Genomic DNA, 23,889 nt, shown 5'->3' with positions numbered 1-23,889 from the left:
TACTTTTACTCAAGTAGTATTTTACTGGGTGACTTTCACTTTTACTTGAGTCATTGTCTTATAAGGTATCTTTACTTTTACATAAGTATGACAATTGGGTACTTTTCCTACCGCTGTCTTTAATTTTTAAAACACTCAAACACTTGTGAACACTCAAAGGACTGCACACATAGGTGTGGTATATAGGTGCCCCTATTGAAATCAAATCAGCCATCAACAGCATCATCCTGGAAACCCTAGACCCACTCCAATTCACATACTGCCCCAACAGATCCACAGATGACGCAATCCCAATGGCACTCTACACTGCCCTTTCCCACCTGGACAACAGGATCAGTTACATGAGAATGCTGAATGCTGTTCATTGATTACAGCTCAGCGTTCAACACCATAGTGCTCACAAAGCTCATCACTAAGCTAAGGAGCCTGGGACTAAACACCTCCCTCTGCAACTGGATCATGGACTTCCTGATGGGCCGCAATGGTGGAAAAAAAATCATATTTAGATTAGACCTGATATGTTAAATTAACCTTAGAGAATTGTCTTGTTATGTGCTTGTATTTCTTCACTGATTCAGGCGTGTCTTTGTGTGACTTAGTCACAAGGCCGCACAGCTAAGAGCCGTTTGGGTTACGACCGTGTGACACATCCCGTTTTCAGTTCTATCTGAAGGAAGTCATCTCTATAGAAACGGGCAGGAATAAACAGAGAAGAGTGTGAGCCTTCGTCAACGTCAGCAATCTGAACAGACAAGCTTTTCTATACTCTGTTTCTACACACTAACTGTCATATAGAGGAGAGGAAGTAGTTTCTAGAAAAGGATTCGGATCGGTTAACTACTCCATTGTTGTAAATCTTATAATTAATTGTTTGAAAGAATCTGCAGCCTAAGGGGTGCGTGCTCAGTCCCCTCCTGTACTCCCTGTTCACCCACAACTGCGTGGCCAGGCACGACTCCAACACCATCATTAAGTTTGCTGTTTGCAGTGTTTTGTACACTGCTGCTACAAACTGTGTATTACCTATGCAAAGTCACTTCCCCCCCTACCTACATGTGCAAACTAACCTAACGAACCTAAACCCCTGCACATTGACTCCTACCATATTTTATCATGTTAAACTAACCTAACTAACCTAAACCCCTGCACATTGACTCCTACCATATTTTATCATGTTAAACTAACCTAACTAACCTAAACCCCTGCACATTGACTCCTACCATATTTTATCATGTTAAACTAACCTAACTAACCTAAACCCCTGCACATTGACTCCTACCATATTTTATCATGTTAAACTAACCTAACTAACCTAAACCCCTGCACATTGACTCCTACCATATTTTATCATGTTAAACTAACCTAACTAACCTAAACCCCTGCACATTGACTCCTACCATATTTTATCATGTTAAACTAACCTAACTAACCTAAACCCCTGCACATTGACTCCTACCATATTTTATCATGTGCAAACTAACCTAACTAACCTAAACCCCTGCACATTGACTCCTACCATATTTTATCATGTTAAACTAACCTAACTAACCTAAACCCCTGCACATTGACTCCTACCATATTTTATCATGTTAAACTAACCTAACTAACCTAAACCCCTGCACATTGACTCCTACCATATTTTATCGTGTGCAAACTAACCTAACTAACCTAAACCCCTGCACATTGACTCCTACCATATTTTATCATGTTAAACTAACCTAACTAACCTAAACCCCTGCACATTGACTCCTACCATATTTTATCATGTTAAACTAACCTAACTAACCTAAACCCCTGCACATTGACTACTACCATATTTTATCATGTTACCTTGTTCTTATTCTTTTTACATTACTTCATTTAGTAAATATTTTCTTAACTCTATTTTCTTAAAACTGAGTTGTTGGTTAAGGGCTTGTAAGTAGATTGTAAGTAGATATTTCATTAGTTTTGAGGAGGCATTGAATGGTTGCTACATATATTTTATATATATATATATTCTTTCCATGTTTTTTTTACTTTAGGCTTTTTAATTTCATATTTTCATTTATTTTATTTTATAATAATATTTTTTTTATTAACACTTTTTTGGTTAGTACATGGTTCCATATGTGTTATTTTCTTCACTATTATTCTACAAAGTAGAAAATAGTCCTTATAAAGTAAACTCCTGGAATGACTAGGGTGTGTCCAATCTGTTGACTGGTACTGTATGAACACTAGTATTCTAGTACTCGGTCAGCAATGTCTGGTTGATCCATTTGATATGTCATGAGCACGTACTACTGTAGTTAGGAGGACGGTCCTAGTATTGACTGGGTCAGGGGTATCTATGATTGGACCAGTCAGAAATATCAGAGTTATTGGTATGATATACTGGAGTGTATGTGTGTTTGTCCCAGGAGAATCTGCGGCCCCAGTTCGAAGCCAAGTACTCCCGAGTAGAGAGAGTAAACCCTATCTCTGGCAAGCCAGAGCCTTTCCAGCCCTTCACTGACAAACTCAGCAGACTCATGGTCTCTGTGTCTGGCATCTTCTTTTGTGATAGTTGGAACTATGTCTATCACAGTATAAAGAATACTATTTACATACATCTTGTCAGTCCTCTGTTCTGCCCTGCGTGGTATTACAGCGTATATACGAAAGTTGCATTTGCCATTTATTACTTAGCTAATAAAAAATACATAGTATAAAATCAGTGACTCATTGTTATATTTATCCTGATACCAGATTCGAATTTACGCAACTCTAACAAACGTATGGTTGCATAACAGCACATTGTGTAACATTACCACGGTTTTATATTGAAAAATTGCGGAGCCAAGGACAACATACGTTCCTAGATGAAGGTCAGGCAAGAGAGAACAATAAGGGTGAACAGAAATACAGATAACCCGCGATGGACCAAACCAAAATAAACAACACTTTTACAATCAAGTGTATTTACCATATAGATATGAAAAAGTGTTTGTTCACCAAAACATAACATTATCTATGCAGCTGTAATTAAATAAAAAAACACTGAATTATTATTATTATTATTATCAAACCATTAATATCCCCTCTTGACCTTTGAACTGGTCCTTGGGTGCAACTTGGTGCAGTAATCTAGTGGAACAACATCACACTGCTACACATACATCAATACATCAATGCATCAATACATCAATACATCAATGCAGTTTAAAGACATTCACCTTTGGATAAGAGTGTCCTATATAAGTCTACAAGGTTTTCATTGGAATCCATTAGGGAGTCACATGATGACTGGGACCCTATGAATAAACCTGCAATTCAAAATGGTTGGTTTTCAGTATGTTTGGCTTGGAGTCTTACATCAGCAGTTATCTATCTGCTGTGGTGATGACAGTAATACTGGAGGAGGTGCTGGGTAAACCCCAGGGTGTAGAACACAGTTATCTATCTGCTGTGGCGTTGACAGTAATTCCCAGGATGTAGAACACAGTTATCTATCTGCTGTGGTGATGACAGTAATACTGGAGGAGGTGCTGGGTAAACCTCAGGATGTAGAACACAGTTATCTATCTGCTGTGGCGTTGACAGTAATTCCCAGGATGTAGAACACAGTTATCTATCTGCTATGGTGATGACAGTAATGCTGGGGGAGGTGCTGGGTAAACCCCAGGATGTAGAACACAGTTATCTATCTGCTGTGGTGATGACAGTAATACTGGAGGAGGTGCTGGGTAAACCCCAGGATGTAGAACACAGTTATCTATCTGCTGTGGTGATGACAGTAATACCCAGGATGTAGAACACAGTTATCTAGCTGCTGTGGTGATGACAGTAATACCCAGGATGTAGAACACAGTTATCTAGCTGCTGTGGTGATGACAGTAATACCCAGGATGTTGAACACAGTTATCTAGCTGCTGTGGTGATGACAGTAATACTGGAGGAGGTGCTGGGTAAACCCCAGGATGTAGAACACAGTTATCTATCTGCTGTGGTGATGACAGTAATACTGGAGGGGGTGCTGGGTAAACCCCAGGGTGTAGAACACAGTTATCTATCTGCTGTGGTGATGACAGTAATACCCAGGATGTAGAACAAGTTATCTATCTGCTGTGGTGATGACAGTAATACCCAGGATGTAGAACACAGTTATCTAGCTGCTGTGGTGATGACAGTAATACCCAGGATGTAGAACACAGTTATCTAGCTGCTGTGGTGATGACAGTAATACCCAGGATGTAGAACACAGTTATCTATCTGCTGTGGTGATGACAGTAATACCCAGGATGTAGAACACAGTTATCTAGCTGCTGTGGTGATGACAGTAATACCCAGGATGTAGAACACAGTTATCTAGCTGCTGTGGTGATGACAGTAATACCCAGGATGTAGAACACAGTTATCTAGCTGCTGTGGTGATGACAGTAATACCCAGGATGTAGAACACATGGACATCTACCACGATCAGATTAGAGCCGTAAGGGAGCCTAGACATCTACCACCCCAACACCACTATCAGATTAGAGCCATAAGGGAGCCTAGACATCTACCACTATCAGATTAGAGCCGTAAGGGAGACTAGATATCTACCCCTAACCGATTAGAGCAGTAAGGTAGACTAGACATCTACCACTATCAGATTAGAGCCGTATCAGATTAGAGCCAGAAGGGAGACTAGACATCTACCACCCCACTACCACTATTAGATTAGAGCCATAAGGGAGGCGAGACATCTACCACCCCACTATCAGATTAGAGCCGTAAGGGAGCCTAGACATCTACCACTATCAGATTAGAGCCGTATCAGATTAGAGCCAGAAGGGAGACTAGACATCTACCACCCCACTACCACTATCAGATTGGAGCCATAAGGGATACTAGACATCTACCACCCCACTACCACTATCAGATTAGAGCCATACGGGAGCCTAGACATCTACCACTATCAGATTAGAGCCATATCAGATTAGAGCCAGAAGGGAGACTAGACATCTACCACCCCACTACCACTATTAGATTAGAGCCATAAGGGAGGCGAGACATCTACCACCCCACTATCAGATTAGAGCCATAAGGGAGCCTAGACATCTACCACTATCAGATTAGAGCCGCATCAGATTAGAGCCAGAAGGGAGACTAGACATCTACCACCCCACTACCACTATCAGATTGGAGCCATAAGGGACACTAGACATCTACCACCCCACTATGACTATCAGATTAGACCCATAAGGGAGTCTAGGCATCTTCCACCCCACTACCAATATCAGAATAGAGCCAACAGGGAGACTCGGCATCTACCACCCCACTACCACTATCAGATTAGAGCCGTAAGGGAGACTAGACATCTACCAACACACTACTACTATTAGATTAGAGCCATAAAGGAGACCAGACATCTACCACTTTCATATTAGAGCCGTAAGGGAGACTAGACATCTACCACTAACAGATTAGAGCCGTAAGGGAGTCTAGACATCTTCCACCCCACTACCACTTTCAGATTAGAGCCGTAAGGGAGACTAGACATCTACCACTAACAGATTAGAGCCGTAAGGGAGACTAGATATCTACCAGTATCAGATAAGAGCCATAAGGGAGAAGAGACATCTACCACCCCACTACGACTATCAAATTAGACCCATAAGGGAGTCTAGACATCTACCACGCCACTACAACTATCAGATTAGACCCATAAGGGAGGCTAGAGATCTACCACCCCACTACCATTATCAGATTAGAGCCATAATGGAGACTAGACATCTACCACCCCACTTCAACTATCAGATTAGAGCCATAAGGGACACTAGATATCTAACACTAACAGATTAGAGCCGTAAGGGAGACTAGACATCTACCACCCCACTACCACTATAAGATTGGAGCCGGAAGGGAGACTAGACATCTACCACCCCACTACAACTATCAGATTAGAGCCATAAGGGAGACTAGACATCTACCACCCCACTACCACTATCAGATTGGAGCCTTAAGGGAGATTAGACATCTAACACTAACAGATTAGAGCCGTAAGGGATACTAGACATCTACCACCCCACTAACAGATTAGAGCCGTAAGGCAGACTAGACATGTACCACTATCTGATTAGAGCCGTAAGGGAGACTAGACATCTACCACTAACAGATTAGAACCATAAGGGAGACGAGACATCTACCACCCCACTATCAGATTAGAGCCGTATCAGATTAGAGCCAGAAGGCAGACTAGACATCTACCACCCCACTACCACTATCAGATTAGAGCCATAAAGGAGACTAGGCATCTAACACTATCAGATTAGAGCCATAAGGGAGAATAGACATCTACCACCCCACTAGCACTATCAGATTAGAGCCATGATGGAGACTAGACATCTAACACCATCAGAATAGCACAATAAGGGAGACGAGACATCTACCACTAATATACAAAATTATCTGTGGTACTGTATATTAACTATATACCACACCTCCTCAGTCCTTATCTGTGGTACTGTATATTAACTATATACCACACCTCCTCAGTCCTTATCTGTGGTACTGTATATTAACTATATACCACACCTCCTCAGTCCTTATCTGTGGTACTGTATATTAACTATATACCACACCTCCTCAGTCCTTATCTGTGGTACTGTCTATTAACTATATACCACACCTCCTCAGTCCTTATCTGTGGTACTGTATATTAACTATATACCACACCTCCTCAGTCCTTATTGATTAATTACAACACATAGGTGTATTATAAGGCATTATAAAGGTCATTAAAATAATGATACATACGTACTTCATAGAAACTGTTACCCTTCACATATTCTAACAACTCACATTTTAAATTCATTATGTCATTTGTTCCATGTTAAGGGCTCTAACCTTGGAACAAAACTATTTGTCTCCCTCTTGCTGTTGCATGCAGTTCCTCTCTCTCTTCCTCCATTCCTCTAACCCAGGGGTGTCAAAGTCAAATGGACGGAGGGCCAAATAAAAAAATCAGCTACAAGACGAGGGCCGGACTGTTCGAATGTTCATTGAAAAAATTTTAAATGACGCATATAGTCTAGTGAACCTAATTGAACCTACTGAAAACCTAACAAATATATTACAATATGATCAGATAAATAAAGCAATATTTTCTTATGGCTCTGTCAGTAATCTTTAATTTTCAACAGACACAAAAGACAAATTTCCTTTATATAAATATCCCCATAACATGAACATTAAATGAAAGAAACCGGTATTCAAGGCACCATCAGTAGACTATATTTTCTATTTTAGCAAAAGTGGGCTAAATTTACTTCAAAGAAAAAACAATAATAGCAATTTTCTATCATCCACTCAACTGAAATATTTTTAAAATATAATTGGATTGAAATACAAAAAAATAAAGTGCAAAAATCTATTAATCAAAAACAACACTTTGTTTAAGGAGAAGTAACATGCAGTGAAAACAAATATTAAATTTTAACTTTTAAACTTGAACTGAGTAAAAACTCTAAATATGTGATTGCACAGTAATGTTCACTTGTTTGAGGTTGAGGGTGATACTTGGTGGTGTCCCATCTTTTCCACAAGTTCATCAATGTTCGGGGTAAGGCTCTGAGCTGAAGAAATCCTCAGAATTGAGTGGAGGTGTTCAGCAGTAAGTCGACTTCTGTGTGATGTTTTGTTCAGGTTCATCAAAGAAAACAGTTGTTCACACAGGTATGTGCTGCCAAACATAGACAACGTTTGAGCAGCCTGGATGCGCAGCTGGGGCATTGTGCCGGGGAGGAAACGGGCGAACTCCGCAGCACCCACTGCCGCATATTTTGCCCTCAGTGCATCATTGCATTGGAGGTCAATCAACTCCATTTGGAGGTTTGGTGGTGAGCTTTCCACGTCAACAGCAAATGGGTTACCGAGCAGTTCCAACCTGCTTTTTTGTGCTTCAAAGTCAGCAAATCGGCGTCGAAAGTCAGCGGCAAGCATACCTATTTTATCAGCCAACTGTGTGCTCGGGAACGCACTGGTAGAGAGCTTCTCTTTCATGGTCTGGCAGCTGGGAAAGTGGCTCAAATTTTCTTTCCGCATCTGCGTCTCCCACAGAGTCAGTTTGGTTTTAAATGCCTTCACTGTACTGTACATATCAGAGATGACACGATCCCGACCCTGCAGCTGCAAGTTTATTGCATTCAGATGACTCGTAATGTCACACAGAAAAGCCATTTCACACAGAAACATTTCGTCTCGGAGTTGTGTTGTGTCTTTCCCTTTGCTGTCCAAGAACAGACAAATCTCCTCACGAAGCTCGAAACATCTTTGAAGCACCTTTCCCTGGCTTAGCCATCGCACCTCTGTGTGATAAGGCAAATCACCATGCTCCGTTTCTAACTCCGTCAGAAATGCCTTGAACTGGCGGTGATTCAAACCTTTGGCTCTGATAAAGTTAACTGTGCGCGTGATGATGCTCATTACATGCTCCATTTTCAAGGCTTTACCGCACAACGCTTCCTGGTGTATGATACAATGATAAGCTGTCAGCTCACCTGTCGCGTTTTCCTCTTGCATCTTTTCCCGTATCTTCGCCACCAGTCCGCTCCTGTGTCCACACATCGCAGGTGCTCCGTCGGTTGTCAAACCCACGAGTTTTTCCCAAGGCAGCTCCATCTCATTTACACATCTTGACACCTCTTCATACAAATCATGCCCCGTAGTTGTGCCATGCATAGGACGTAAAGCCAAAAACTCCTCTGTCACGCTTAGGTTGGAGTCCACTCCGCGGATGAAAATTGACAACTGGGCAATGTCAGAAATGTCGGTGCTCTCATCCACAGCCAAGGAATATGCAATAAAATCTTTTCCCTTTTTCACAAGCTGCTCTTTTAGATTGATGGACAACTGGTCTACTCTCTCGGCAATGGTGTTTCTGCTCAGACTCACATTTAAAAAGAGTTGCCTTTTTTCTGGGCAAACTTCGTCACAAACTTTAATCATGCAGTTTTTGATGAAATCCCCCTCCGTAAATGGCCGGGCTGATTTAGCGATCTCTTCTGCCAAAATAAAACTGGCCTTGACAGCAGCCTGGCCTTGTGATTTGGCTTTTTTGAACAGAGCCTGTCGAGATTTGAGGCCTCGTTTTAATTCCTCTGCCTTTTGTAGCCTTTGTTCCATGTCCATATTCTTGTTTTTGTCCGCGTGTTTCGTTTCATAATGTCGTCTCAGATTATACTCTTTCAGTACCGCCACACTTTCTCCACACAGAAGACACACAGGTTTTCCAGCTACCTTCGTGAACATATACTCCGACTCCCACCTTGTTTGAAACCCCCGGTTCTCAGTATCCACCTTCCGTTTTGCCATTTTTGATGGGTATCTGAAAGTTAATTTTACTGTGATGCTGACGACTGCTGTGCCAATAAATATTGAAATGAAGCAGCCTACTGCTCGGTGCGTCACCTTTGCATTGTGGGAAATGTAGTATTGGTGCGTGTAAAAGATCTGCGGGCTGCCGGCTTGCTGCGGGCCGGTTCTAATAATAAATCAAGATCATCCCAGGGGCCGTAAAAAACCTTCTTGCGGGCCGGATGTGGCCCGCGGGCCTTGACTCTGACATATGTGCTCTAACCCCTCCCTCCTTCTAACCCCACCCCTCTGGCAGAACCAGGAAGTCCCTCCCCTTCCCACAAACTCTCTTCTGAGGAAACGAAACTGATCAGAGTCTCTGTGTCGTCTGTCTGTGTGACAGTGAACAACCGTCCAAATGGCTCAACAGGGAGTTCTGCTGGACCAGGACCAGTTCTGTTGTTCTGTCTGTCTGGATCTACTGAAGGAGCCGGTGGTTATTCCCTGTGGACACAGTTACTGTAGAAGCTGTATTGAGGGCTGCTGGGATCAGGATGTTCTGAAAGGGGTCTATAGCTGTCCTCAGTGCAGAGAGACTTTCACTCCAAGGCCTAATCTGAGGAAAAATAACATGTTGGCTGAAGTGGTTGAGAAACTGAGGAAGACAGGACTCCAAGCTGCTCCCCCTCCTGCTCTGTGCTATGCTGGACCTGGAGATGTGGCGTGTGATGTCTGCACTGGGACCAGAAAGCAGAAAGCCCTCATGTCCTGTCTGGCGTGTCTGGCCTCTTACTGTGAGACTCACCTCCAACCTCACTATGAATCTCCTGCTTTCAAGAAGCACAAGCTGGTCAAAGCCACGGCACAACTACAGGAGAAGATCTGCTCTCATCATGACAAACTGCTGGAGGTTTACTGTCGTACCGATCAGCAGTGTATCTGTCTGCTGTGTGTGATGGATGAACATAAAGGCCATGATACAGTGTCAGCTGCAGAAGAGAGGACTGAGAAACAGGTAAGACCAGAACAACTTGTAGGTGACTGTCTGATAAACAAAGAATTAAAGATACAGTAGGAACTAAATCTGTTTGAATATGAGATCATTATATTATATACAATATGAAATGAATCCACAAATAAGAACAGAAACCTTGAGTATATAGATATGTTAACCCAGATTCTCCAAAAGTATCACCATTTTCTAAAGTCAAACACTAATATCATTCTGAGTGGCCTTTTATGAGTCCAAAGTTAATTCTCAACCCCTTGATACATGAAGTCCTACCATAAAAACTATAATCATTCACATAGCAACATCATATAATATTGGGACTTCCATATAATATAAGGGACTTCCTCAGGATTGTAGACCTTCCTCTCTATGGGTCCTATGTCACATTACTATACTATTGATCTACTGGACTAATAAAGCTTGATAGCTCATTGAAGAGTGATTCTCCACAGAGGCAGCTGGGGATGAGTCAGCAGAAGGTCCAGCAGAGATTCCAGGAGAGAGAGAAGGAGCTGAAGGAGCTCCAACAGGCTGTGGAATCTTTCAAGGTGAGTATTGTTGACCAGAGGAGACACACCATTTCACTTCTCTCCTCCAGTCAGAGAGAGAGAGAGAGAGAGAGGGGCCCCTATCCAATCCCACTGACCCCACTGTTGGGAACAGGCTGTCTGGACCCCTTTCAGAGAATAGACTGGTTCATGTAACCAGCTGGGCTGCCTCATCACATAACCATGAGTAACCATGACGACTCATGTCCCCTATACATTAAAATGGAACTGTCTCTCTCTCAATTGAATTAAATTCATAGGGCAAGTGAAATAGACAATAAACAAAAGTGAAATAAACAATCAGAAATGAACAGTAAACATTAAACTTGGAAGGGATTTGGGGGATGGGGGAGTGTATATTAGAAGTTAGTAGGACTCTTTTATTTTCTCAGAAGTACTGAGTTAGGTAGGAGGATTTAGAGTGGTGTAAACCGTGATTGATTACACTCCAGCACAGTAGGTGGCGCCATGCACCTTTAACGTTGGTTTGAGGACCTCCATTATATCATAGAAGAAGAAGTTGGTCTGTGAGGGTTTTGTTGTTCCTGAGGAGGGCTACTATTCTTTTCTCTTTTAGTTTTCAAGTATTTTCAGAATGTATTAAAGCCAAAGCTAAAGCTTCCCTAAACAATTCAATATATCAGTCAATATATTTTCTCTGTGATTTATTTTCTCTCCGTCAACCGTTCCATCGCATCTTAACCGTCTTACCGGGCGGGCACTAGGACCCGGGGGAGGCTGCTGCTGCAGAGGCTGCTGCACCGCTCGTGACTGTCAGTCCTCCTTGTAGCTCATTGGTTAAGCTGTGGCTCGAGACTGTTAACAGTTAACGGACAGGAAACGGCTCTGACAGGACACATTCATGTCGAGGCAGTGATGTGAATGTGTGGTAAGTTAGAATAGAGAGAGAGAGCTTTCACTACTATAGACTTTGGTCATAATCAAAGCTTTGTTAACCAATAGGTTTTTATGTGAGGCTGCCTGTAAGTTACAGTGTAACAGACGTTACTAACGGTGTCTTTTAAATTCGACATAAGTTATGTGGCGATGATATCTAGTTAACGTTGTATTTAATGTAGTGTAATGACCTGACTAGATCATAAAGGAACAATTGTCCAGACAGAGGATTGAGTTACGAATTGACGGTTTATTAGCAACTTTACACAGGCTACTGTTTGGCCTTAGCTCACGCCAAATAAATGAAAGATACCCCACAAGCCAATCGGGACCTTCTCTTGTGAAGCCCAGACGTAAGAGAGAGAACAAAGGCTGAACCTTAACTTCCAATGCCCCGCCCCCTCCACGCCACTCCGCCAACCACCAGGATGCCCGGCATCAGAACATCCCAGGCATTCCTGTGATTGGCAGATAGCAGGTTGATTGGCATGTCGGACCCCGCGAACACTGGGAACTGGTAAGTACAACACAACCACCTACTAGCCGAACACATAACACACAGCTGTCTGTGCGGGTCGCTACAGTAGTTTTACTATCTGTGCCAGGCTATAAATGACACAGATAATATCTAGTTAACGTTGTATTTAATGTAGTTTTACTATCTGTGCCAGGCTATAAATGACACAGATAATATCTAGTTAACGTTGTATTTAATGTAGTTTTACTATCTGTGCCAGGCTATAAATGACACAGATAATATCTAGTTAACGTTGTATTTAATGTAGTTTTAGGGAGGAGAGTAGAGCAGGACCAAGAGGTGTTCTGTACCTGTCTGTCCAGGAGGGAGGAGAGTAGAGCAGGACCAAGAGGTGTTCTGTACCTGTCTGTCCAGGAGGGAGGAGAGTAGAGCAGGACCAAGAGGTGTTCTGTACCTGTCTGTCCAGGAGGGAGGAGAGTAGAGCAGGACCAAGAGGTGTTCTGTACCTGTCTGTCCAGGAGGGAGGAGAGTAGAGCAGGACCAAGAGGTGTTCTGTACCTGTCTGTCCAGGAGGGAGGAGAGTAGAGCAGGACCAAGAGGTGTTCTGTACCTGTCTGTCCAGGAGGGAGGAGAGTAGAGCAGGACCAAGAGGTGTTCTGTACCTGTCTGTCCAGGAGGGTGGAGAGTAGAGCAGGACCAAGAGGTGTTCTGTACCTGTCTGTCCAGGAGGGAGGAGAGTAGAGCAGGACCAAGAGGTGTTCTGTACCTGTCTGTCCAGGAGGGAGGAGAGTAGAGCAGGACCAAGAGGTGTTCTGTACCTGTCTGTCCAGGAGGGAGGAGAGTAGAGCAGGACCAAGAGGTGTTCTCTACCTCTCTGTCCAGGAGGGAGGAGAGTAGAGCAGGACCAAGAGGTGTTCTGTACCTGTCTGTCCAGGAGGGAGGAGAGTAGAGCAGGACCAAGAGGTGTTCTGTACCTGTCTGTCCAGGAGGGGGGAGAGTAGAGCAGGACCAAGAGGTGTTCTGTACCTGTCTGTCCAGGAGGGAGGAGAGTAGAGCAGGACCAAGAGGTGTTCTGTACCTGTCTGTCCAGGAGGGAGGAGAGTAGAGCAGGACCAAGAGGTGTTCTGTACCTGTCTGTCCAGGAGGGAGGAGAGTAGAGCAGGACCAAGAGGTGTTCTGTACCTGTCTGTCCAGGAGGGAGGAGAGTAGAGCAGGACCAAGAGGTGTTATGTACCTGTCTGTCCAGGAGGGAGGAGAGTAGAGCAGGACCAAGAGGTGTTCTGTACCTGTCTGTCCAGGAGGGAGGAGAGTAGAGCAGGACCAAGAGGTGTTCTGTACCTGTCTGTCCAGGAGGGGGGAGAGTAGAGCAGGACCAAGAGGTGTTCTGTACCTGTCTGTCCAGGAGGGAGGAGAGTAGAGCAGGACCAAGAGGTGTTCTGTACCTGTCTGTCCAGGAGGGAGGAGAGTACAGCAGGACCAAGAGGTGTTCTGTACCTGTCTGTCCAGGAGGGGGGAGAGTAGAGCAGGACCAAGAGGTGTTCTGTACCTGTCTGTCCAGGAGGGAGGAGAGTACAGCAGGACCAAGAGGTGTTCTGTACCTGTCTGTCCAGGAGGGAGGAGAGTAGAGCAGGACCAAGAGGTGTTCTGTACCTGTCTGTCCAGGAGGGAGGAGAGTAGAGCAGGACCAAGAGGTGTTCTGTACCTGTCTGTCCAGGAGGGAGGAGAGTAGAGCAGGACCAAGAGGTGTTCTGTACCTGTCTGTCCAGGAGGGAGGAGAGTAGAGCAGGACCAAGAGGTGTTCTGTACCTGTCTGTCCAGGAGGGAGGAGAGTAGAGCAGGACCAAGAGGTGTTCTGTACTTGTCTGTCCAGGAGGGAGGAGAGTAGAGCAGGACCAAGAGGTGTTCTGTACCTGTCTGTCCAGGAGGGAGGAGAGTAGAGCAGGACCAAGAGGTGTTCTGTACCTGTCTGTCCAGGAGGGAGGAGAGTAGAGCAGGACCAAGAGGTGTTCTGTACCTGTCTGTCCAGGAGGGAGGACAAGTCCTGGTGGACCTGGAGAGCAGGGTGGCGGAGGTCTGACTCAATGAGGTGCAGAGAGGCTACTGAACCTACTGTCTCTCTCTCTCTCTCTCTCTCTCTCTCTCTCTCTCTCTCTCTCTCTCTCTCTCTCTCTCTCTCTCTCTCTCTCTCTCTCGCTCTCTCTCTCTCGCTCGCGCTCTCTCGCTCTCTCGCTCTCTCTCCAGCGCTCTGCACAGTCAGCAGTGGAGGACAGTGATCAGATCTTTACTGAGCTGATCCGCTCCATTGAGAGAAGGAGCTCTGAGGTGAAGGAGCTGATCAGAGCCCAAGAGAAGGCTCAAGTGAGTCAAGCTGAAGGACTCCTGGAGCAACTGAAGCAGGAGATAGCTGAGCTGAGGAAGAGAAGCACTGAGCTGGAGCAGCTCTCACACACAGAGGATCACATCCATTTCCTCCAGGTAACTAAACTGTCTTGTTACATGTGATATGAAATTAACTTCACGTGAAACTATTCATCTCAATCATTATGTTGTCCTGTCTCTCTGTGTCTGTCCGTCCCTCTCTCTCTCTCTGTCCGTCCCTCTCTCTCTGTCCGTCTCTCTCTCTCGCTCTGTCCGTCTCTCTCTCTCGCTCTCTGTCCGTCCCTCTCTCTCTCTCTCTCTCTCTGTCCGTCCCTCTCTCTCTCTCTCTCTGTCCGTCTCTCTCTCTGTCTCTCTCTCTCTCTCCAGAGTTATCAGTCTCTCTCTCTCTCTCTCTCTCCAGAGGTATCAGTCTCTCTCCAGTATCAGTATATCTTCAGACTTACCCAGCATCGTTGTCCGTCCTCTTCAGTCCTTTGGAGATGTGAGTAAGACTGTGTCTGAACTGAGAGTGAAACTAGAAGACTTCCTTAAAGGAGAATGGACCAAGATCTCCACTACAGGTGTGTTGAAAACAATAAGAACATCAACTTTAGACCATTGAAAGTTCCCTACTAGTCATATACATGTGGAATATGGTCTGATGATAACATTCCCTCTCTCTGTCAATGTGTTTGTGTGTCTGTAGTGAATATAGTGGATGTTGTACTGCCTCCAGAGCCCAAGACCAGAGAACAGTTGTTACAATGTGAGTCTCTTTATTGTGAAGTAACTAACAGTCTCTTTTTACTGACACTCCTAACAATCCCTCTAGAAATATATAGCAATAGTAGATCTAATCAAAGACTGGGTATCTATCTGACTCCTCATATTTCTCTGATTTGATCTCTGCTGTGCTCTAATCAAAGACAGGGTAGATACAGTATCTGACTTAACTTATTGTTCTGACTCCCCTCATTGGTCTCTGCTCTTCTCCCAGATTCCTGTCAGCTCACACTGGACCCAAACACAGCACACACACTCCTCTCTCTGTCTGAAGGGAACAGAAAGGTGACCTATACAGGCCAAGTCCAACCATATCCTGTCCATCCAGACAGATTCACCAACTGGTGTCAGGTTCTGTGTAGAGAGGGTCTGTCTGGACGCTGTTACTGGGAGGTGGAGTGGACTGGTGATGTTGTTACAGCAGTCTCATATAAAGACATCAGCAGAACAGATAGAGGTAATGATGGTGGATTTGGATACAATAACAAGTCCTGGAGTTTAGAGTGCTCTAGAGGTGGATATTGTTTCAGACACAATAATGTTGAGACTAAAGTATCAGGCCCTCAGTCCTCCAGAGTAGGAGTGTACCTGGATCACAAGGCAGGTACTCTGTCCTTCTACAGTGTCTCTGACACAATGACCCTCCTCCACAGAGTCCAGACCACATTCACTCAGCCCCTCTATCCTGGGTTTTGGCTCGATGGTACTGCTGGTGTAGTCTATAGCTGAGCTGGTTAAACTGTAGTAGGGTCCACATAGATACTAGTCATGCTGGTGTAGTCTATAGCTGAGCTGGTTAAACTGTAGTAGGGTCCACATAGATACTAGTCATGCTGGTGTAGTCTATAGCTGAGCTGGTTAAACTGTAGTAGGGTCCACATAGATACTAGTCATGCTGGTGAAGTCTATAGCTGAGCTGGTTAAACTGTAGTAGGGTCCACATAGATACTAGTCATGCTGGTGTAGTCTATAGCTGAGCTGGTTAAACTGTAGTAGGGTCCACATAGATACTAGTCATGTTGGTGAAGTCTATAGCTGAGCTGGTAAAAACTGTAGTAGGGTCCACATAGATACTAGTCATGCTGGTGTAGTCTATAGCTGAGCTGGTTAAACTGTAGTAGGGTCCACATAGATACTAGTCATGCTGGTGTAGTCTATAGCTGAGCTGGTTAAACTGTAGTAGGGTCCACATAGATGCTAGTCATGCTGGTGTAGTCTATAGCTGAGCTGGTTAAACTGTAGTAGGGTCCACATATATACTAGTCATGCTGGTGTAGTCTATAGCTGAGCTGGTTAAACTGTAGTAGGGTCCACATAGATACTAGACATGCTGGTGTAGTCTATAGCTGAGCTGGTTAAACTGTAGTAGGGTCCACATAGATACTAGTCATGCTGGTGTAGTCTATAGCTGAGCTGGTTAAACTGTAGTAGGGTCCACATAGATACTAGTCATGCTGGTGTAGTCTATAGCTGAGCTGGTTAAACTGTAGTAGGGTCCACATAGATACTAGTCATGCTGGTGTGGTCTATAGCTGAGCTGGTTAAACTGTAGTAGGGTCCACATAGATACTAGTCATGCTGGTGTAGTCTATAGCTGAGCTGGTTAAACTGTAGTAGGGTCCACATAGATACTAGTCATGCTGGTGTAGTCTATAGCTGAGCTGGTTAAACTGTAGTAGGGTCCACATAGATACTAGTTATGCTGGTGTAGTCTATAGCTGAGCTGGTTAAACTGTAAACTGATTTGTTATTAATTAAAATTCAATACAATGTTTTAATCTTGTACATTTCCATGAATCATGATGTCTGGTGTTGATGTATATTGGTTGTCACTCAGAACCATTGATATGTTTTCTCAGTTGGTTCTCTGTCTCTATGTAATTCTCCTCAGTATCATTGATCAGCTTGTTGGCTCGGTCCTAATTGATGTGTTCTCTGTCACCTGGAGCTGCATGGAAAATGGTCCAGGAACTAAAGGACAATTCAGGACTAGTCAGCCCACTACAAGCTGGTATCACTTACTTTCTACTAAACTATATGGTCTGGTTTCCCAGACACAGATGAATCCTAGTCCTGGACTAAACAGTATGTTCAATGTAGATGTCCAGGAAACCGGCCCTAAATGTGTCATCTTTCATCCTCCCATACTGCTCAGTCCAGCAACATTAAACCTGTCCAGCAGGTGGTGCTGTTGACCAAACAATAAAACCAGCAGATATCTTGACTTGCCACTCAGTATATCAGTAATGTTCAGAATAGTACTTTAATATCATTGGAGATTGATGGTCTTTTTAATCCACTATCCAGAGTCAGGAACAGATGAAGTTAGGTCTGCTGCTGTTCAGTGATTAAATATGATTTATGGTGATGGGAAATAATAAAAAACACTCAACTTCATCTAGTAATAGTTTTCCTTTGTTATTTATTCCAAGGTGTGTCTTTAACTTGTAAATGTATTGTGTGGAGGTGAGCTAGTGGTGTGGCTGATAGAATAGAATGAAAAGGGAGGAGGGGAGGAAGAGTGGAGGAGTGAAGGGCTGTTCAAGAAACCAGATGAGGAAGAGGAAGATGTTCAGGGGAATTACTGTCTCTGTTCCAAATGGTTCCCTATTCCCTACGTAGTGCACTACGGTGCTTCTGACCAGGCCTAAAGTAGTGTTCTACGTAGGGAATAGGGTGTAGATTTATTACAATATCATGCTTTAGTGTTTGATACAACAATATATTAGATCTCCACCCCCCCACTTCCTGTCTGTCATCCCCCAGTTCTGTTAAGACTTCCTCTCATTGAACTGGGCCTCATTCTAAATGGTCACTTTGTATTGATCGTCCATACTGGTCTTTACTATGGTTCTACATACAGTATCTGTATTGATAGTCCATACTGGTCTTTACTATGGTTCTACATACAGTATCTGTATTGATAGTCCATACTGGTCTTTACTATGGTTCTACATACAGTATCTGTATTGATAGTCCATACTGGTCTTTACTATGGTTCTACATACAGTATCTGTATTTATAGTCCATACTGGTCTTTACTATGGTTCTACATACAGTATCTGTATTGATAGTCCATACTGGTCTTTACTATGGTTCTACATACAGTATCTGTATTGATAGTCCATACTGGTCTTTACTATGGTTCTACATACAGTATCTGTATTGATAGTCCATACTGGTCTTTACTATGGTTCTACATACAGTATCTGTATTGATAGTCCATACTGTTCTTTACTATGGTTCTACATACAGTACCTGTATTGATAGTCCATACTGGTCTTTACTATGGTTCTACATACAGTATCTGTATTGATAGTCCATACTGGTCTTTACTATGGTTCTACATACAGTATCTGTATTGATAGTCCATACTGGTCTTTACTATGGTTCTACATACAGTATCTGTATTGATAGTCCATACTGTTCTTTACTATGGTTCTACATACAGTACCTGTATTGATAGTCCATACTGGTCTTTACTATGATTCTACATACAGTACCTGTATTGATAGTCCATACTGGTCTTTACTATGGTTCTACATACAGTACCTGTATTGATAGTCCATACTGGTCTGTACTATGGTTCTACATACAGTACCTGTATTGATAGTCCATACTGGTCTTTACAATGGTTCTACATACAGTATCTGTATTGATAGTCCATACTGGTCTTTACTATGATTCTACATACAGTACCTGTATTGATAGTCCATACTGGTCTTTACTATGGTTCTACATACAGTACCTGTATTGATAGTCCATACTGGTCTTTACTATGATTCTACATACAGTACCTGTATTGATAGTCCATACTGGTCATTACTATGGTTCTACATACAGTACCTGTATTGATAGTCCATACTGGTCTGTACTATGGTTCTACATACAGTACCTGTATTGATAGTCCATACTGGTCTTTACTATGGTTCTACATACAGTATCTGTATTGATAGTCCATACTGGTCTTTACTATGGTTCTACATACAGTATCTGTATTGATAGTCCATACTGGTCTTTACTATGGTTCTACATACAGTACCTGTATTGATAGTCCATACTGGTCTTTACTGTGGATCTACATACAGTATCTGTATTGATAGTCCATACTGGTCTTTACTATGGTTCTACATACAGTATCTGTATTGATAGTCCATACTGGTCTTTACTATGGTTCTACATACAGTATCTGTATTGATAGTCCATACTGGTCTTTACTATGGTTCTACATACAGTATCTGTATTGATAGTCCATACTGGTCTTTACTATGGTTCTACATACAGTATCTGTATTGATAGTCCATACCGGTCTTTACTATGGTTCTACATACAGTACCTGTATTGATAGTCCATACTGGTCTTTACTATGGTTCTACATACAGTATCTGTATTGATAGTCCATACTGGTCTTTACTATGGTTCTACATACAGTATCTGTATTGATAGTCCATACTGGTCTTTACTATGGTTCTACATACAGTACCTGTATTGATAGTCCATACTGGTCTTTACTATGGTTCTACATACAGTACCTGTATTGATAGTCCATACTGGTCTTTACTATGGTTCTACATACAGTATCTGTATAGATTTTTTATTATAGTTTTTATTTTACCTTTATTTAACACAACATTAAACAACACTATAAACACAAAGTACAACAATTACATATTACATTAAAAACAGCGCTGTAGAGATCACAATGATGTGTTAGACGTTTCTGATTTGTAAAGAACCTGAGGGCTGCATGATACACTGAATCAAGTGCTCTCAGGGTCGTGGCTGAGGCCTGCATATATATAACATCACTAAAATTTAAAACCGCCAGTAATGTACGTCATACCAGCTCCTTCCTGGCCTCCAGAGAAAAACAAGCCTGATGCCAGTAATGTGCATCATACCAGCTCCTTCCTGGCCTCCAGAGAAAAACAAGCCTGATGCCAGTAATGTGCATCATACCAGCTCCTTCCTGGCCTCCAGAGAACAACAAGCCTGATGCCAGTAATGTACATCATACCAGCTCCTTCCTGGCCTCCAGAGAACAACAAGCCTGATGCCAGTAATGTACATCATACCAGCTCCTTCCTGGCCTGCAGAGAAAAACAAGCCTGATGCCAGTAATGTACATCGTACCAGCTCCTTCCTGGCCTGCAGAGAAAAACAAGCCTGATGCCACTAATGTACATCGTACCAGCTCCTTCCTGGCCTCCAGAGAAAATCAAGCCCGATGCCAGTAATGTACATCATACCAGCTCCTTCCTGGCCTCCAGAGAAAAACAAGCCTCATGCCGGTAATAAAAACCTATTTTCAGCTTGAGCTTCCTGATCAAGTTCTCCACATGAACAGTGAAGCTCAGCTTGTCATCAACCGACTCACCCAAATAGTTGTACACTTTGACTTGCTGTATAGTATGTCCAGCCATTGTAGCAATGACATGATTAGTAACATGCCTGGCATCTGAAATTCAGAACCAGCTTCAAATCATTCAGATTCAGTTGTGTGATGTTAAATGCTCTTTGGGCATTTTCAAAAGATAAAGATAAACTATAAATAAATAAATAAAGACAGACACACTTCTTGTCAAGAGCAGAGTGGATGTCACTTAAAACCGTCCATGTTGCTGAAACAGTGCTGTGTCCAGACCTAAAGTCTGACTGCATCCATGTAAAACCCTCCATGTTGCTGAAACAGTGCTGTGTCCAGACCTAAAGCCTGACTGCATTAAAGAAGTTGTTTTCTCGGAGGCCTTCAGCTGCCTACTAACTAAGGACTCCAGGACCTACTAACTAAGGACTCCAGGACCACCTAACGAAGGACTCCAGGACCTTCTAACTAAGGACTCCAGGACCTACTAACTAAGGACTCCAGGACTTTCTAACTAAGGACTCCAGGACTTTCTAACTAAGGACTCCAGGACCTTCTAACTAAGGACTCCAGGACCTACTAACTAAGGACTCCAGGACCTTCTAACTAAGGACTCCAGGACCTTCTAACTAAGGACTCTAGGACCTTCTAACTAAGGACTCCAGGACTCCAGGACCTTCTAACTAAGGACTCCAGGACCTACTAACTAAGGATTCCAGGACTCCAGGACCTACTAAGGACTCCAGGACTCCAGGACCTTCTAACTAAGGACTCCAGGACCTACTAACTAAGGACTCCAGGACTCCAGGACCTACTAAGGACTCCAGGACCTTTGACAGAACAGACGGTTTTGATACACTTTTGATATGGGTCGATAGTTGTCAAGCAGCGAAGGATCTCCACCTTTCAGGAGAGGCAGTACAAAAGCAGATTTCCATAACTTGGGGATTTCCTGAACATCAAGCGTGAGTTTAGAAATATATGGGGGAGCAATGATGTCAGCAGCAGGTGTAGGAAGCGGGGGTCTAGTTCATCAGGGACAGGGGATTCTGTTCTATCAATTTATTTCAGGGCTTTACACACTTCTGAAACAGAGAAGGATGAGAAGGAGAACCTTGGTGAAGGAGAGCACAGGGTTGTCAGGGATGATAAGGAGAACCTGTTGAAGGAGAGCACAGGGGTGTCAGGGATGAGAAGGAGAACCTGTTGAAGGAGAGCACAGGGGTGTCAGGGATGAGAAGGAGAACCTGTTGAAGGAGAGCACAGGGGTGTCAGGGATGAGAAGGAGAACCTGGTGAAGGAGAGCTCAGGGGTGTCAGGGATGACAAGGTAAATTCATAGGGGGCTCATTTTAGACATTTTGACCTTTTCAAATAAACTGCCTGCATCTATAAAATGCTGATTCAAGGCCTTCAGAATGGAGGTTCTCTCAGTTACTACCTGAGTGTCGACCAACAATGGTTTGGGAAGCTGTGAATCTTCTTTTCACTCCAAACCTTTCACTACTTGTCAGAATGTGGAGTGATTATTTAAATGATCTGAAGTAGATTTCAGGTAGTGGTCTGCTTTCACTTTTCAGATCAAAGCCACACCCATATTTCAGACGTTTAAAAGCCATCCAATCATCTGCTGAACCAGACCCTCTTGCTTTATCCCACATAGCATTTAGTTCCCTTATAATTGTAGTTCGTTCCTCAGTAAACCAGGGATTCGCTCTGCCCTTCATCCTGAATTTATTTAAAGGGGCCTATTGCGTACATCCTGGAAAGCATTGTGGAAGTAAGAAAAGGCTAATTCAACATCAGGGATTAATTCCATTCTATTCCATTTCATTCTGGAAACATCATGTAAAAAACCTGGAATATCAAACAGCTTCTGGTTTCTTTTCGTAATGACACGTGGAGGATGTTTAGGAATTTGACCATCTCTCACACAGGCAATAGCACAGTGATCACTTATGTCATTTGCATAAATACCAGAAGCATTAAAACGATGAGTTTTGGTTAATATCAAATCAATCAAAGAGGATTTCAGAGGAGACTTTATGTTCAACCTCGTTACACTGTTGACAATCTGAGTGAGATTATAGGTATTGTATAGAATTTAGAGTTGATCAGAGCTGGATGTTAACCAGTCCTGATTCAGATCACCCATCAGGACAAACTCAGAGTTGACATGCTGTTGTAGCCGGTGTAACTCTGCGTTGTGTGTGGTTGATAGAGACTATAAACGTGGACTTTGGAGATCAGGTAGTTTTAATCAAGTAGAACTGACTCTCTGCATTCAAAAGGAAATAAAACATTTGTAGAGCACATATGTTCTGAGAATCGTCGCCTCTTTCTACAACAGATGCACAATAGGAGGGACTGGGATCATTCGAGGAGCTAGCCATCGTTCACACATACAATAGCCTGCTAATACCTTAGCTAGCTATTAACCACATGTTGAATTCAGAATGTTGATATCATCCTAAAAAGTACAATTACAAGTGCATCTTAACAAGACAAACCACGTATGAGTAACCTCTAAATATACATCATTATTCATGAACAAAACATTGTGTGTATGACTTTGTACTTAAAAGAATCAAACTTTTCTGAAGACAGAAAAAGCGTGCCTACCTCTCTCAGTGCATCAAAATGATTTGAGCACGAGCACGCCGGGCAAAACGTAAGTACACACTCCCCTTCTCCCAGGATGCAGGCATGCATAACAAATCAACACAACATATTGATATATGAACCAGGTGAAATTCACATAGTACTTTAACAACTGTTACACTGTGATAATCTGAAAATACAATCCAGAGAGCCAACAGTATCAGATGGTCTATAACAACAAGATACAACCATATTTAAACAGGAGTAGATGGTCTATAACAACAAGATACAACCATATTTAAACAGGAGTAGATGGTCTATAACAACAAGATACAACCATATTTAAACAGGAGTAGATGGTCCATAACAACAAGATACAACCATATTTAAACAGGAGTAGATGGTCTATAACAACAAGATACAACCATATTTAAACAGGAGCAGATGGTCCATAACAACAAGATACAACCATATTTAAACAGGAGTAGATGGTCTATAACAACAAGATACAACCATATTTAAACAGGAGCAGATGGTCCATAACAACA

The 23,889-nt window shown here is 43.0% G+C and overlaps 1 protein-coding gene across 3 annotated transcripts; it reads left to right on the top strand.

The window, feature by feature from the left end:
• Positions 1–9,614: 9,614 nt before the first annotated feature.
• LOC149983673 (E3 ubiquitin/ISG15 ligase TRIM25-like) lies at positions 9,615–17,773 on the top strand. 3 transcript variants are annotated; one of them, XM_090230917.1, is made up of 5 exons: positions 9,615–10,315; positions 10,765–10,860; positions 14,477–14,710; positions 15,591–15,661; positions 17,268–17,773. In XM_090230917.1, exons 1-5 carry the CDS (start codon positions 9,719–9,721, stop codon positions 17,569–17,571), a joined length of 1,302 nt encoding a protein of 433 aa, XP_090087043.1. In that variant the 5' UTR covers positions 9,615–9,718; the 3' UTR covers positions 17,572–17,773. The 3 variants fall into 3 exon arrangements, 1 of the variants encoding a protein (XP_090087043.1); XR_016495023.1 differs by lacking the exons at positions 9,615–10,315; positions 10,765–10,860; positions 15,591–15,661; positions 17,268–17,773 and adding an exon at positions 11,624–11,749; XR_016495022.1 differs by lacking the exons at positions 9,615–10,315; positions 10,765–10,860; positions 15,591–15,661; positions 17,268–17,773 and adding an exon at positions 13,034–14,321.
• Positions 17,774–23,889: the final 6,116 nt, after the last annotated feature.

This window comes from Oncorhynchus mykiss, chromosome 4, assembly GCF_057628025.1.
Source record: "Oncorhynchus mykiss isolate SJ-2025 chromosome 4, ASM5762802v1, whole genome shotgun sequence".
Lineage (NCBI taxonomy): Eukaryota > Metazoa > Chordata > Actinopteri > Salmoniformes > Salmonidae > Oncorhynchus > Oncorhynchus mykiss.
Note: the sequence above shows the minus strand (reverse complement) of the source record. Positions and strands in the feature narration are given on the sequence as shown.